The 17164-nt window shown below is 39.2% G+C and overlaps 1 protein-coding gene across 6 annotated transcripts in view; it reads left to right on the forward strand.

Annotated features, from left to right (window-relative positions):
• SLC7A2 (solute carrier family 7 member 2) overlaps positions 1 to 17164 on the forward strand; it is a 58067-nt gene that overhangs the window by 24934 nt on the left and 15969 nt on the right. For 2 of the 6 annotated variants that reach the window (XM_074588176.1, XM_074588179.1), the window contains exons 2-4: positions 4220 to 4294; positions 14829 to 15219; positions 16424 to 16579. In XM_074588176.1, coding sequence (XP_074444277.1) covers positions 14844 to 15219; positions 16424 to 16579 — 532 coding nt within the window. In that variant the 5' untranslated portion in view covers positions 4220 to 4294; positions 14829 to 14843. Of the gene's footprint in view, positions 1 to 4219; positions 4295 to 9544; positions 9684 to 14828; positions 15220 to 16423; positions 16580 to 17164 lie in introns of those variants that run through there. The other 4 variants (XM_074588173.1, XM_074588177.1, XM_074588178.1 and 1 more) reach the window with 2 other exon arrangements.

Raw genomic sequence — 17164 nt, forward strand, 5'->3', positions numbered from 1 at the left:
GAACCATCATGCTGTCTGCGAGTACAGATACACACATGCACACTCACAAGTTGGGCTTTGTCTGGGATGTTTGTGTTATTCCATATGTCATTTATTATTTTCAGAATATTCATCACTTTATTAACTTATGCTTGTGCTGTCCTACATGGTTTTTTTTACACTCTGATGAAATGACTCTCCTGCTATTGCTAAACTTGTTCTGGATTTATACCAAGAGAAGATCTGGTTTCTTCAGGCAGACTTGCCAATGTTTCAAGCTTTATGCATTAAGTCAGATCTACATAGATCTGCAAAGCAGCAGCCTTCATCGTGGTTATGCAACTGTCATGCATAGCTGTGATTTAAGATACAAAAGAATACTTCTTTCTCAAGGGAAGTTCACAAAGGGTTTTCTATGTATCTTCAGAAGATGCTGTAAGCTCTTTGGAAGGCCACAGCGCATGGTTAGGCTAACATAGGGTCACTTCCCGTAGCTGTTGCTTGGCCACTTGGAAATCAGTGTGTGACTAGCAAGGTCAGTATTGGTTTTTGCTGTGTTTCAAAGTCTTGGTCATGTTTCACCTGTGAGATGTTACAAGCAATCAAGCTATTTATTGACTTGCTTAAAAAGTACTGAGAAATTTGAAAACCTTTTCAGAAAATTAGCCAGTTGAAGGTTATAATGTTCTTCAAGCTCCATTCCTGATGCATTAAATGTAGTGGTGCTATTTAAAGCCAAGAATGAAAAGGGAACTCTCTGGCATTAGTTGCCTGAGTTATAAATAATGTTAGATGTTAGAATTTATACGATCTTGACATGGACAGTGTATATTCAGAATGTCTGGCGGGAGTATCTACATTTAATGTCAAAGGGTAGTGCTCTGTAACAAGGCTGCTATAGTGACTTTGCAGTGACTTATTATTTTGTGGATTTCATATTTGAAGGAAGTGGTGTTTGGTTCTGCAGGGTGCAGAAAGTATGCCCAAGGAATGCGAGGTGACCTTAACACCACTAACTTCAGAGCACAGAACGCTGTTTAATGCTTCTGGGATCACACCTTGCAGATGGAGTTTACTTACATTGTGTGAACTAGGTACTCCTGTTTATGTTGTTTTGTATTGTTCTGACATATAAGCCTAAAATAAATCACAGCAGTGCACTTAGCACACTGGTTCTGTCTGGTGTGAGTGATGTCTGCCAGTGGTGTTGGGCACGTCACAGTTCCATTTTCCCACAGAATGTATGCAAAATGCTACTCTGATTTAATGTTTAAAATCCAGTACAGATCCAGCGATGGATCCTACTATAAATACTTTGCCATTATTTCAGAGCAATATTTAGTCAAAACCTGTATATAAGACTCTTTTAAATTAATTCTTACTGTCTTTGACCTAAGATAAATGAAATACGTACATAAACTATGTGTGAATCTAATTCTTGTATTTCTGTAAGCAAGAGAAAGCAAACTTGGCTTTTAAAAACTGTTATAATTGTCAGATAATTAATACATACTTCATTTTAGAAGTTCCATTCTGAGAAAGTTGTGACACCTTGATTAGGTGACTTAGTTCTTTTTTTTTGTAATCCCTTTAAGATGGCATCTTTTTCATGTGCCATAAAAAGTCATATAGAAACAAGTAAAATATGTAATAGAAGCTCCATGACACTTCCGTAAGCGAAGCTATTTCCAGTATCATCCATGATTTCTTTTAGTCTTAAATTAGATGCATTCATCCTTTCTCTCTCCTCCACCCTCTGTTCTTCCTTCCCTGGCCCCCATAGAAAAAAAGAGAAAAGTCCACTTTTTTATAGGAAATTGAGTTATTGTAAAAAATTTTCAATAAATCGATACAGAAAATTAATTGCACTGGGTTTTTTTTAAACAAAAAGACCAGCTGTAGCCTATTAGTGTATGGTGCACTGGTCAAATGGGCCAAGAGGTGCTGTGATCTAGGGATGGGACTGGGCAACCTCAGCAGAGCAAGAATCCCTCATGCTGTTACCACTTCTGCCGTCAAACCAGCCAGCTGAGGCTGGGAATGGAGGGGAGAAATGAGGTGAATCATTAGTTCTTTGCTTAATTTCCATTCTTCCGCCATGAAATTAGGCTAATTTTTGGGCTGTTGAGCTGTTGTGGTTCCCCTGTGTAAGCACACAGGAGCAGACAGCCAAAGACATTCCAAAAATATATAGACTTTATAGAAATTTTAGAAGCCACCTCAGGAGTTTAGGCATGTGAAAGGGCTCTCATGATTTCTACTTTAAAATCAGTGACTAAATCTCTTTTAGAGAATCACCAATTTTGTGCAAAGCAATGCAGTTTTCAGCAGGGAAAGGCTTGGTGTTTCATTTTAATCCTGAAGTCATTACTCGTATCTTCCTATTAGCACAGAAAAAAAAAATATTCCAGGATTGTATTTGTAAATACTTTTCTACTACTTTGTCAGGTTTTTTTTATTATTTTTTATTTTTTTTTATTTTGTCTGGTTTTGAAGAGGACAGAATAGATGGAATTGATCTGATGTAAGCTTGTAAGAGGCTTTTGCTTAGGTCTTACACAAGAGGCTGTCATGGAAACTTAGTAACCATGGGGTGAGAGGTAAAGCCCTGTTACTGATTAAAAACAGCTTAAAAAAGTAAATAAAAACAGCAACCTTCATATCATTTTTGCAGGCATTTTCCAGCATGGAAAATGATTGTTAATGACATACCTCAGGAATGAAGTAGAAATGGAGTTAATAGAAATTTTCCAGACAAAATTGTTTTTGATAGGAAAACCGAATGTTCATTAAAGATGGTAACTGGAAAGATTTCCCTTTTTCGATACAGGAAAAGATAACACTTTTAGCCTTTCCAATTAAAGGATTCTTAAACAAACAAAAACAAAACCAAAAAGACATCAAACCCCTCTCACAAATATTCCTGCAACAATAAAAAAATCCAAGTAAACTGAGAAAAGAGATTATTTGGCGGGGAGTGGGGGAAGAGTAAGTTGAAGAATGACAGTCTTAAATTATAGGACAAGGAAATAAATTTTCAATTGGTTAATTCAGGTAGTGAAGAAAGTAATAACTAGAACAAGGTAACCTTAAACCAATTATAAAGAAAACACATTCAAAACAACTAAAAAGGTACTATCTTTGTAAATAATGACATAACTCTTAATAATAAATAATTTAGTGCTCCATTATTGGGGTAGAAAGCTGGGTAAGGTTTGGTTTTTTTAAAGTTTTGAGATTTAAGTACTATTTTAACATCTCAGTCGCATTTACATAAGCAAGGATAACTACTATGAAATGTGCCTAATTAGCTACCTAAGTTGCCATTAGAAGCAAATATACATGGCCAGTAGTATGTTATCACACATTTGGCTCAAATATGGACTGTTGTCAGAAATAAAATACTTCTTGTTTTTTTAAGTTTGCTTCAGTTTGAGATGTTGTGAGTTCCATCAGCCTTACGGAAAAGCAAAATAAGTTGTTATCCAATAGCTTACACCTTGAAAACTGCACAATGCCTTAACATTTTGTTTTCTGGTAGATCTTTTTCCTTGGTTTTATTGAAAGACCGTTTCATGCCTCTGATGAAGGAGTACGCTCACACCTCGACTAGCCTGTGGTGCCTTCCTCATGCTCCTTCCCAAGCTGCAGCGTGGAGCTGCATCTGATGCTCCTTTCCCAGGTCCCTGGGGAGATGCAAGACTGTTTCATTCTTGGCAAGACGTGGCATTGCGCTTTATTTTCAATTACAGATCAAGTGTTAGTTTTAACTTTGATTTTCTTGTCTCTTCTTTGTATACATTACAAACCTTTCTGTCAAAATTTACTATTTATATTAATTCTGTATTCAAGGTGTGGATTTAGGCCAAAAAAGTATGTGTGGATTTTTTTTTTTATAGAAAGTATGGCTTTAAATAGTTACGTTCCTTCTCCAAGGCTTCTCCAAAACTCTGATTTTAGGCTTGGGGACAGCACTATGAGTCAGCACTACAAACATTTTCTTTAGACCCTTGGGAACACTTGGAATTCAACAAATGATAGCTCGTAGCTGCTTGGGACATGCTTAATATTAGGTTAAATGACTCATTCCTGGGTCAAAATAACTAGTAGGAATTTGTGCCAATGTAGCTCTTCCTCTTGTTACAGATGAAATGCAGGTTAGCAGATTTATTCTTCATGCCTGTATTAGTCTATGAGTATATGATTATTTTTAATACGATGTATTACATTTCTCTTACAGAAGATCAGGATTTGAGGTATTTTTCTCTCTAAGTACAAAGTGAAAGAAATTATTAAAGAAAAGTCGAGCGACTTGGTAAGTGATAATTTCATTTTAATCTGTGCAACATTCTGTAGGAACTAGTTTCAGCAATCTGCTTGAACCATGAGAAGCAATCTAAAATAAATATATTTATATTTTAATAAATAGGAAGCCCTTTAAAAAGTGTTGATTGTAATTTATGCTCTTCAGAAATGATCCTGTCATAACATTTTAGAGATAGCCTACATTACTGTTGAGCTTTATAAAGATTCTTTCTCTCTCTTACATGTTTATGATCATCTTATGTAGATTAGCACATAGATTGTATTAATTATACTTTTTGTGGTAACCTGGATTTTTATTCTCAGAACCACATCTCAGAACCACTAAAATTCTAATTACTTTACTTATCTTGACATAGAAAAGATTCTTGCTGGCACCTGATGAATCCTTTTATGAATACCAGTACATCTTCTCAAATCCCGTCAGAGTTACACGAACTGGACAGACCGTGTTGTGGGTTTTTTTTCTTGTGTGTGTCAAAAGTTATGCTTGTTACAGTTGGCTGCAAAGTCCCGCTTTCCGAGGCAAAAGCAGCACATGCTGTGCAGAGCACCATCGAGGGACTGCAATGGTTGACTAAGGCGCCGGTCCTGCAAGCACATTTGTTCATGTTTAACTTCTGTGTGGTACGGGTAGTTATATGGGCAAGCCCGTGGATATGCTTCAGCAAAGTTAGCGCCTTTCGTTACGTAAAAATCCACAGCTTTTTGGCCCGTAGCTGCGAGACTGTATCTGGGAGACAAGTCAGAGCCAACAGCAGAGCCACTTTTAATCAGTTTGTCATTGGGCCTTCTGCAGTATTTTGTTTCAGTTCGTGCAAGAGTTTCACAAATTAATGGGGATTTTTTTCTTTTCAATTTAAAATTCCCTGAGCATAAATTTCCGCATAACTCTATGAAAATATGTTCATATTCTCTTGACACTATAAGAGAAAGCCTTAAAGGAGCCTTCCATAGGAAAATAAAATAAATAAAGCAGATTCCTCTTTCAATTCATTCCTTCTAATGTGGTCAGCTGTTTCATGGCAAGAAGAGAATTTCTGATCAACTTCTTTACAGAAAGAATGTGCTGTGAAAGTCCTTGGGGTTTGCAAGTCAGAGAACTGTTGGATGAGGCACTTTAGATTAATCCAAGTGTGAGATATAGTTGCTAAGGAGCAGAAAAGAAGTCTCTAAAGCCAGAACCTAAGCTATAAAGTTAATGTTGCTGGTCAAAACACAGTTGGAAACAAACTGAGAGCCAAGATGGAGTACACTAAGCGGACATACCACAGCTCTTTTCTGGAGAGAAACAAGAATTTCCTCCAAGAGAGAAGCTGGGTATGCTATTGCAGGTAGCTTCCTCCAGACAGCACAGCACTCTGTGTCCTCAGTCTTGTCCAAAGTGCCTCAGATCTGGCATACGACGCTGGTCCACCAGACCCTGTACCTTCATGAACACCTCTCTGATGCTGTCCCGAGGCACACAAATACACCTTTTGGCTGAATCTATGAAAACACCACTCCGCTGGGTGTCAACGTGGTCTTCTTGTAGTTTCGAGTGTGCATGACTGAAAACACACAAAAAATTATGTCTGAATGTCCATTGGACCTCTGAACCAAATGGACATACTGATCTACCCCGCAGTGCTCTAGATCTAGGCGGGACAGATGCGAGCTGTTTTAGTTCACCCGCCAGCGTCCTCCCTGCCTCTTGGCCTGGAGCCAGGGATGGTTCTGGGTTTGAATGCCTTCAGCAGCGTAGCTGTGTGCTCCTGGTCCCAGGATTAAGTTTTTGGAAAGTCAAATGAGCAGCAGCAGTGCAGCTCCTATCTGTCTTTGTGATGATGCATGAATTTACCAGTGTTTCCAGGGATGAATTGCTATCACAGTCGGGTGATAGCTCCCAAGCAACCAGAAAGTCCATTTGCAAGTATCTTTCCAGCCCTATGGATGTCAGAAGGGTTTCTACTGTTAATTTGAAGAATGAGGATGAAATTTTGAACCGATTTATACAGCCCTTGAAGGAGTCGAACTTTTAGTGCCTGTAACAAATTTGTACCATAATAAGGTCAAGAATAAAAATGAAGAGAGGCAGAAAACAGAGAGAGATGTGGTTATTACTAAATCTGACTTACTGTAATCTTGCTTTTGGCATTTTCCATAAAAGGAAGATCCACCTCTGAAAAGGCAATCCCAGAGGAGCTGGTGCCTCAGAGTTGGAAATGGTACCAAAGAAAGTTTTGGAGATGCTGTGGTTACATGGATGAATAAATAACTGTGGTCATTTTCCAGTTTTCAGTGAGATGTACTAGAGGTAGATTTTTGCAAACTCTAGAAGCAAAAGCTTCTAGATAAAATGATCCAGCACTGAATTGTTTTATGTTGTAAATTAGATAAAGTAGTTTAAATATTGCCATTGTTTGTATTATGGCACGTGCAATCCAACTTAAACTAGATAAATGACTTGTGTGGATACGTTTCTATTCTGTTTGGGGAGTAAATCCATGTAAGAAGTAGCAATGGCATTCTACTGTGAAATAAGAAGAGAATAGATATTTTTTCTTCTCAATTGTGCATTGAATAAATTGAAAGAGTGCTAGACATTGCAGTGGGTAGCGAAAAAGATATATTTGTTGCAGGAAAATGTGAACAATCCTTGTGTTGTGGTTGTGCATTTTTGGCAGAGGAAGGGTTAGCCCATTCTGTTGTTACTGTCTACTTCTTCCTGTTTCCTAATTCAAAGTCCTTAGTTTGAATCAAATCCTGACCCCAATGATATAATTTGCAGTTTTGCTCTTGGCTTCAGTCTGACCAGGTTTGTGTATTTATTACCCAGAATTGTTTGTCTTGCTCTGTGAATATGACAACATGTCCTGGATGGCTCTGTTAATTCAGCACAGCGCAAAAGGTTTTGAAACGTGCGTACATACAAATGAAAGCAATGCATGTATATAAAATGTCCATAAAATACTTCATAGGTGTTTTTTAGATTGTAGGGAATTAATGTTTACAAAAATGCAAATTTGAAAATAAACTGCTTTCTTAAGCTTGTTCTACCTTCTCAGAAATAGAGAATTCCAACTCCTCTGTTTAAATTTGGGCCTGTTCTCCTGCTATGACCGCATCCATATGGCCTGCATAGTCTTCAGTTCTGCACTACATTTAGAAACTAGTTGACAGTAGTTGTCAAGGTTTGCTTTTCTTTGTTTGGGTTTTTTTTTGGGTGGTTGTTTTTTGTATGGGTTTGTTTGCGTTCTTTTTTTTGCTTCACCTTCCTGAACTGTCTTTATTAATAATTAATAAAGCCCCCTTGGGAATTATTTACATATGGTGATACCCCGGATAGTGGTTCCAGCTGCAGGAGTGACAGCAATTCATAGATCAGCCCAGTACAGTGCATCATCATTAACCTGGCAGGAGTCTACCAGGAAGTGATTGAAGCACAGCACCAGCGCCAGGCTGGCCTCACGCTCAGCTCTTCTGTGGGCATATGCTTCCCTGAAACTGTGGGGAAGGTACGCCTGAAGAAGGCTAGCATTTAGAACTCAAGTAGAAACAGAGTGTCTGTATCCAGCAGATGGTGAAACAATTACAGCTTCTACTTTGCTTTTAAATTGGAAGAGATGTTTTCCATGATTAAGCAATAAATCACTTAATTTATGCATTAGCAACAATTCCTAGTGGATCTACATGGCTGGAAATGATTCAGAACTGGTCTTGAGGATGTTAACTAAAATCCGCACAAGTAATTCTCAAGTCATTCACAGACCTGGCAGAGAGTGATGGTTTGGGAAAAAATGCCTAGATGTTGTCATGGTTGAGAATGATGCTCCTTAAAGGTAATTTCCATATATTTCCACACAAGAAACCCAACCTGTTTAGCAGCTTGCACCTCTAGCATAACTTCTTGTTCCTGTCTTCTGAGCAGGTATAGAGATAAAGTTTGTATTTAACAAGGATGAGGTCAGCATGAGGGGAAGAGTGAGTGGTGTTATCCTTAGACCTTCAATGAACAAGACCTTTTCTCTTTACACCTTTTTGCGCTTAAAGGAAAGAATAGCCTTGGGTAATGTAAGACTCGTGGCCCACCCCCATGGAGCTCACTCTTCTTGGAGGTATTTCTCCTTGGAACTGGGAGAGCTGAGGAAAAGTTGTCTTCATCCCTTGCGTGTGGCCACAGGAAGCAAGACTTTTGATGGGGGAAGCCAGAGGAACCTTCTCTCCTCCTCCGGCACTGGCAGAATTTGCACTCAGGGAAAACTAAAAGCTGAGGTCAGTTGCTGGGGGCTGCCACACTGCATGTGTTTTTCTCCATGTTTTCTTAGGAAAGACTTTTTAATGATGAAAAGCATAGGGCTTTTCCCAGCAAGACTCATATTTTCAGTGTTCTCTGAACAAAAAAAGAGAGATATTGAAACACAAGTGTTTTAAGGGAAACAATACGCCGTGAATAATGTTGACTGGAAATGCTACTACATGTTTGGGGTGGGGTTGTCTGCCATTGGAAATAATAAAAATACAGCTGTATATTATCCATTGGGGTTTGGTTTATTCTAGAAGCTAATTTTTAAGAAACTGAGGGTTATTTATTGGTTGTGTCACAGGAATATTTGGACTGTTCTAATTCCAGTCCTCAGCATTTTTACGTTTCAAGCCATATAAAGGAGAACAAGATACACGGTGCGTCTACCCCAGTTCAGCAGAATGGGCTCTAACCAGACTCTGTAAATATGCTCTCTTCTGTGTTTTTTCTAGACACGGCAATACTTTTCAAATTATTTATATTCTAAAATTTACTCAGCAAAAGCAGTTTTTATGCTACAGTATTGGAATTAGTTATCAAAGTGTTGCAAAGTATCCTTCAATATGCTTCAAAGACAGTTTATTTTTTACCAGGGGAGCGAATGTGAAACAAGCTGGCAAGACTGTGTTTTCACAGTGGGACATCCAGTTTGACATCCACATTTTTGCTTTTCCTTCAGGATGTGTAAAAGGAGTCCCCGGGGCCAGGGGCGTGTGTGTGTGTGTGTGTGGTGGGTACCCTCAAAACAGCGTGCGTTTTATATGCAAGCATGTAGGTGCATTTAAATGTAGAGAGCAGCATTCCAGTTGGCTTTTATGTCGTGAAGAGAGCGGATATGATTTATCTGAACAGCAGCAAGACCTTCTCTCTCTCCCTCCCCGCCTTAGCTGGGCAAATAGCTGTCCGGCTCGCAGCCCTCCAATCACCCGGGCTGCCAAGCCTCCACCCCTCAGCACCAACAGTTCTCACACCACCTACAGCTGGCTTCAAAAAGATTTTAATAAAATCAGTCATTACTCTTCGGTTTCAGACGGCAGAAGTTCGGGACTGGGTAAGAGGAGCAGAAGTTTGCCCAGCAGAAGTTGCTCTGAATCAGGTTTGTAATGAATTTTCCTGCTGAAAGGAGTAACCTGAAAGCAACGTAGCTTATCATAGGAACCTTTGCCTTTAACATATGTGCTTTTTGAGCAGCAAGAGCTGCGGTATGTGGTATTACATTTAGTTTACACTTACAGCATTATTGTGTCTCTGACAAAGTGCAAATTACAGTGTTAATATATAAAAGATGCAATTTATGGTTTTCTTCCCAGTCTGACTGGGAGGTGTTTCTGCTTTTGGATGATAAAGCTTTCCTTCTCCATTTTATATGTGTTAGACTTCTGTTATGGGTGCTGCTTTCCAATTTTAGGGCTTTTAAGTATTATTTAAATACACTACTTTGAATATTCCAAGACATTAGGAGTTTTGTGAAGGTCTTGGGCACAACATCAACTTTTAGGATGCTTGCAGTAAAATCATGTATTGTCTGTGCCTCTGGGTACACACACACACAAATCACAGACTGTACCTAGTTTTGTTTCACCCCTGAATTCTTCTACTTTCATGTATTATTGCACTAGATCTAATCAATGAAATACTGCAGTTTTGAATACGACTAAATGTACTTAAGAGCAAACAAAATTTTTTGCATACAATCTAAAGATGGAAAATATAAAATATAAACTTTTACAGTTTTTTTTTCAGGAAAATGAGGGTGAAGGAAGACTTTAAATTAATCTGTATACAATCAGTATATATTTATATTTTCCCATTTTCAGTACATTACAAACTTATTGGAGTATTTTCTCACTAATTTGTATGCTGTGTAAAAAGTTAAACTACTGCACCTAAAATTTATAGTATGTAAATATATACTTATAGTATATCATATTAACTCAACAAAATAGTTTATATCAAGTATCTTTAAGTTACTTTTCTTCAGGAATCTTTAAACATACACCTCAATAACAATATTAAAACTTTCCAAGGTTTTATATTGCTTTATAACAGTTGCTTTCCATATGAGATTCTTATCTTTTTTATTAGAGCTTTTAACGGAAAATTTTGTAGGACAAGTTGAATGGAAACTGCAGCAAAACTTTGGGTGTTCCCACCTGCAGCTTGGGTTTGATGTGTACTAATGTAAACCACGTATTACACGTAATTAAATTAAAATGTTATTTTAATGGGTGTGTGTGATGATACATGATACGTTACTTTTTTGTTCCGGTATCCACCTATTGTTTGTGGTTTTGTTTTGGGGTAGGAGGCTATTAGGTTATTCTTACATGGAAAACACTTTGCAAAAATGGTAGATATTACACGACTGTGAAGCAGCCAAAACAATTTTAAAGATGAATGCAGACTTTGCAGATGGAGACTTTGTCCCTTGCATTGTGTTTGTAGTTACAAGTTTTTTTGACACCAAACTTTTCCTGCTAGAAGAGGGATAACAGTAGACGACTATTAAATGTTCCCATCTGAGTGGAAGAGCTGCTATGAATTATAAGGCTGAATTCATCTTCTTGGGTTAGCATTCAGGTGCGTGGTGGTCAAGCAGTAAATTATCTGGTTAACAACTGGCCAGGAAAGACTGCGATTAAGACGGGTCCATCAGCAGCTACTGTAGAGAAAAAAAGCAAGACAATAAAGATAAAAAGGGATTGGAAAGATATCTGTTCTTGTTCAGGTACTCTGACAAACACAGTGAATGTCCATCAGACATGAGGCAGCTTTTGGGTTTTTTTCCCACTGTTAGATAGATCTGTCCAAGTCCTTTCCTGTCTAGCCAAAGTCCTCCTGTCCTGCCTGTCTCTTTGTTGCATGCGTTTGAAGCGGTAAAACTGTAAACTACAATGTGGACGGCATTGCAGTTCTTTCTAGGAATGTGTTCAAGGAAGGAGGAGACTTGAATACGAGATGAACATTGGTCCTAAAGTCTAAGGCCGTTGAACCGGGGCTTCCCTTTTTCAGAGGACTGTTTGAGACGTATTCCGTGTTATAAAGTAACTCTGTAGCTAAAGAAAAACTTAGTCCAAAAGAGACTTCAGAAGTGCAGTGACCCGGCGCAGGCAGAGCCAGAGAGCTGCCACCTCAGTTGTACACAGCAAAAGGACCGTGCCAAGGTCAGTGACAAATGGACTTCACAGGTGTTTGCGTGTGACAAATGTCTCTGTAAAGTAGACTTCACCGAAGTGGAGCCTACACGTTTGAATGCATGGGAGAAGCAACAGGTTGGGTCTGCTCCTCACCTTAGTTAGAAATAACTGCACACCATTGGTAAGTGCAAGGGCATTTTCCGTTTTGGTTTCTTATCACTAATTTGCTATGCTTAAACTCTGTATAAGCTCAGGACTCAATCTTTATTCTCTTTAGACTGCACGAACAACTCAGCCCACCCTGGCTGACTGCCCTTTCAGGCTACGTGCCCAATGCTATTGTATCCAAGTCTGCTCTAAGAAATGTGGGACAGGTGCCTCAGAGATGCCTCCAGAAGCACTGTGGGCTCTACCAGCAGCAGTGCATTAAGAGAGCTCACTTCCTTCTTGACAGATTGCCTGATATATTACCAAAAACCCCATTTCCCAAGCTGTCATGTGTGCCTGCCCAGGGAGGCTCAGAGAAGAGCCAGTGCTCATCAGCTGCACAGGACCTTCAGCAGGGGCCCGGGCCAGTGCTGGTGGGGCTCATGGCAGCAGAGGCCACAGTGGTCCGCTAGGATGAGGCAGGCTTAGACTGCAGCGGGGAAAGGAGGAAGTAAAAAGGAGCAAATAGGCAAATACTGAGACCTGCTGGTCAAAAAGAAGGAGAAATCATTTTTTTTCCGTGTTCGCTTACCCTACTTCATGATCCTCTCTGTCCTAAAGATCAACAGAAAAGGAAACCATGAGATTTGCTCAATCATGTTGGCGCAGGAATAAGACCCTTTTTAAGAGCGTGTGGTTGCAGTCAGTGTAAGCTTATCTAGGACAATGCTGCCACCAAAAGGCACACCCAGCTGTTACCTTCTTTGCGTCAGTAGGTTAGTGTTTGAGTACTCGAACACAGCGTTATGATAAACTGCTTGTGAGTCAGCACGCGTCCGCACAGGTTGTTCTCATGTGGTGGGCAACGCGTTAAAAGATATGAGAAAGGTTACACTTGTCAGTGATTTCTGAAGGCACTGTGTCACCACTTACTGATGTCATTTGTTCCTGTGTGGAGGCCAAATATCCTCATAAGCTCATCAGTTCTTCCTGCTGCACCTTCCTATCAAATATGAAGGGATGAGTACCGGCCTCTTGGGATGTCTCGGCCAAATCTGAAAGGGGGCCATCTGTGAGATGGTGCCCTGCACTTGGTACACAGCAACAGAAGTTAAGAGCAGTGTTCATTGTTTCTTATGCATATGTGCATAGTAAGTATAGGAAGCAGCATAACACGTCTGGATTGCAATCGCTGTCGTAAAAGGATGCGTGTTCATCAAGTCTATGTTAGGAGGGATATACCTAAAAAGATATGTTTCTCATGCATATGAGAATTTATTTTTTTTCTCTACAGACACAAAGTTTGTGTCTTATACCTTGTCTCTGGTTGTGCTCCAGTTTTTAAAGGCTAAAGCACTGGAACAGGCTTCCCAGTGGTGGTGGGAGAGGTGGTGGAGTCTCCAATTCTGGAGACATTCAAAACCTGCTGGACGTGTAAGAGTCAGCCTAATGAGTACATTAATATAGCACTCTAAGTGATTGCTACAGTTCCAGAAGTGTCATTACGGAAATAAAAAGAGTGGCCTTGGGAATACTTGTCAAAGTGCAGGCCAGGATAGACAAACCTGGCTTGGGGAAGTGGAGTGCCTCAGCCTCAGGCCCAAAGAAAGGCTGCTCTTACTGAAGAGTTCAGGAGCCACAGCAGGGGATTTTGCCTGGACAGCTCGATGTTGATTCCCCTCAGAAGAGGTTATGGATCTCTCCTGTCTGCTGACATGCACATCATCTTAGTTCTGAAGCTGATGTGTGAAATCTCAGTGGGGTCGAGTCTGGATACCAGGGGCAGATACTTCTCTCTGGGAGCCTGGCTGAAAGGACTGCCTAACTGCAGCAGAGCTTTGGAAACCTGCCTGTCTTGCCTCCTTCCACTGTCCTGGGGCAGCCCTCACCTTTCTAATGGGCATTAAGCATCACTGCCCAGAGCTATTCAGTTCCATTCACCATCCTTTATCAACTTCCCTTTCTTTGAAAGGGAATGGAAACCTTTTTTTTAAGAATGCTCTTTGAAGACAGAAATGGCATGCCTGAGTGTACTTGGGGAGCTATTAGAGGAGTAGGGAGAAAATGTATCTGCACAGAGATCTCCTTTTCATACCCAAGGGGATTTCTTTCAAGCAGTCTCTCTTTGTTCTAGGATCAAATACTGCTAAGCCAGCTTTCCCTCTTGATGCAAAGTCATTGCTGTTAGTGGATTGAACTACTGTGAGTAGAAATGCTCTTTGCTAGTCCAGGAAACTGATACAGACTGGGGAGGAATCTACCAGAAGAATATCTTCCGTCTAAATGAAAGAGATTCTCAGGTCCCAGGAGGATTTCATTTAGCAAATCATGATCAGAGTATAGAAATTTATGACATGGGTTGCAAAGACAAACATCAGTTTGGGGAGATGGCAGATGGTATCACTTAATTCTTACCAAACTCTTAGTCACCAACAGTACAATTCAAACAAATATTTAAAGACAGAACTTGTACATTAATGATGTCTCTTTGAGATATTATTTTCTATGGCATGCCCATGTCCTGCCTCCCAAGCAAATGCTTTGGACCTGCAGCTATCACCCTTATTTATGTTGGTGCTGGTCCTTATCTTAAAAGTCCTTATGGTACATATGAGATAATAGACATCTGTTCTGGTTCTGGTTTACAAATGGTTAAGAAGTGGCCATTAGCAGATAAAGAGAAACAATTTCTTCTTTTTTACAGCGGTGTAGTAAACCTAATGATAATGGATATCTTTCCCTGGGGAAACAAGTGCTAAATATAAAATTAGGGATACTGAATTCCTAATTTCTTCCTGGGTAAAAAGTACGTGCCAGCTCATTTAATGTCGCAGAAGGGTGTAAATATATTAATTAGTAGGTGTGATTAAAGCTCTTCATGCAAATAAGTTTTTTCTTTGTTTTTCACCAGTGTCTATGCTACCTTTTATGTACTGTAATAATTTCTTTTATTTCAGAGCTCTACATTCACCATGTTGCCCTGCGGACCAGCTTTGTCCTTTGTTCGGTGTCTGGTGCGGAAGAAGAACGTCAGTGGTGAAAGCCTTGAGGACTCCAAGTTGTGCCGATGCTTGTCGACGGTGGACCTTATCGCCCTGGGAGTAGGAAGTACCCTTGGTGCTGGTGTTTATGTCCTTGCTGGAGAAGTAGCCAAATCCGATTCTGGACCCAGCATCGTTGTTTCTTTCCTCATTGCTGCACTGGCATCTGTGATGGCGGGTCTCTGCTATGCCGAGTTTGGTGCTCGCGTCCCCAAGACTGGTTCTGCCTATTTGTATACTTACGTAACTGTCGGTGAACTCTGGGCTTTTATCACTGGTTGGAATCTCATTTTATCCTATGTTATAGGTAAGATTAAGAAACAACACAGGTCTCAAGACAGACATATTGTACAGATTTGGGTCTGTCTTTCTATTCTGTCTCTGTACTTAGCTACTATTGCTTTTTACTCCTGCTGGGATCAAATAACCAAGGTAATTGGATTAGGTTATTTCCTCCTGTGCATCACCATTGCAAACAGTTTTTTTCCAAGAAGCTTTTGTAAACAGTGTGTCTTCAGCAACATGAACTGCATACCTTGTATGAAAATAGTGTCAGACAATTCCGTGATGGTGCACAAGAATAAACAGAACTTTTTTGCTGCCTTTGGTCAGCAAGAATAATTTCAGTAACATCAATAAGCATATGTATTTCTGAATATACACTGCAAGGACTTTTACAGGGACCTCATCACTATCGTTTCTCATTTTGTGAGATACTAACTAACTTGTTACTATAACCTCATGCTAATTAAATGGTGTCCTATCATGTAATCCCATAAAATACAAAGTTGATCAGATCTGAATAAAATCAATGCTTTTATGGCAGATGTTGAAATAGCAATTTCATTGCTTTAGCAGAGACAACGTTTTTTGATTCAAAACATTTTCTTCCAGATGTACGTGTTCCAAGCATCCATTATATTGTGTATAAGCGCACCTAGCTCTATATGTATACCTCACTACAGGACTGTTGCCCAAATCACTACAAAATCAATATGCCTGAATATTGTATTGAAGTGTATTTCATGATGGTAAAAATAAGGGAGAGTATTAGTCTTAAGTACTGCCTCCAGCCATATACATCTTCCTAGTGACTTTTTTTGCTTTACTTCCAGGTGAACAAACTTTCTTTCATGTTCTTTCTTAAAACTGCTTTCTTACATTGCTTTATATTGTTTAACATACACCATATTGTAACTTTAGAAATAAGTGTCTTCCAGAATGACAACAAATATAAATGATACAGAAATAATTTCTGCAATATTTTGGGAATAAATGAGGTACAAATTTGTGTATTTTAGTTGTAGAATAATATGTTATCATTTAGCTATGTAGAAAAATTCTAAAATGTTAAAATCCCTTCGCAGAAAAAATAATACATCACTGTTTTAACACAAGCTCTCCTTTTTAAAATGCAAGTAGCAACACGCTTAGTTTTATTTCCTTTTCAGTACAAGTAACTGTATTCTTGTATGTACGCCAAGCTCTAAACATACATGTCTTTTATGAAGGTACATCAAGCGTAGCAAGAGCCTGGAGTGGCACCTTTGACGAACTTCTTGGAAAACAGATTGGTCATTTCTTCAGAACCTACTTCAAAATGAATTACTCTGGGCTAGCAGAGTATCCTGACTTCTTTGCTGTATTCCTTATACTGCTTTTATCAGGTAAGACACATATGTGGCTTCATTTATGGTGGTTGTTATGTCAGAGTGTTTCTCACAGACAAAAATGCTAAACTGTAGTTTGTGTTTTATCAGAAATACGTTTATAATGTCCGAGATGTTTATATGTGCATGTGTATTGACACAATGACTTTGTGAATTAAATTTATACAATGTGATTTTCATGTGTACCACCTTCTGTTTTTTGACGATGAGAGATGAAATAATCAATTGTCAGTACTTTGTCATAAAACGCATGATACAGATTGATGGTAACATGAAAATTAACAGTTTTGTGTGGTTTTTATGGCTTTACTGCTGGTGAATGCTTTCAGAGGGGCCTTGAGGTTAAACTTAATGTGATGTGCTCTCCTTAAATCACATATTGTGGGTATTGGTAAGGGGTTTTTTCTCTCTAAATTGTTAACTTATTCAGTATAAAATAACTTTACCCTTTCTAAGTCTTCAAAAGAATTGTCTAGCTAGAACTTGTTTGAGCTAAAGGGCACTCCAAGCTACTGGCATGGCCCAACAGACCAGTTTGAAACCTGAGTAAAGCCTTTCATGGCTGCTCCACTCAGTTCTGTT

Source organism: Larus michahellis, chromosome 5 (genome assembly GCF_964199755.1).
Source record: "Larus michahellis chromosome 5, bLarMic1.1, whole genome shotgun sequence".
Classification (NCBI taxonomy): Eukaryota; Metazoa; Chordata; class Aves; order Charadriiformes; family Laridae; genus Larus; species Larus michahellis.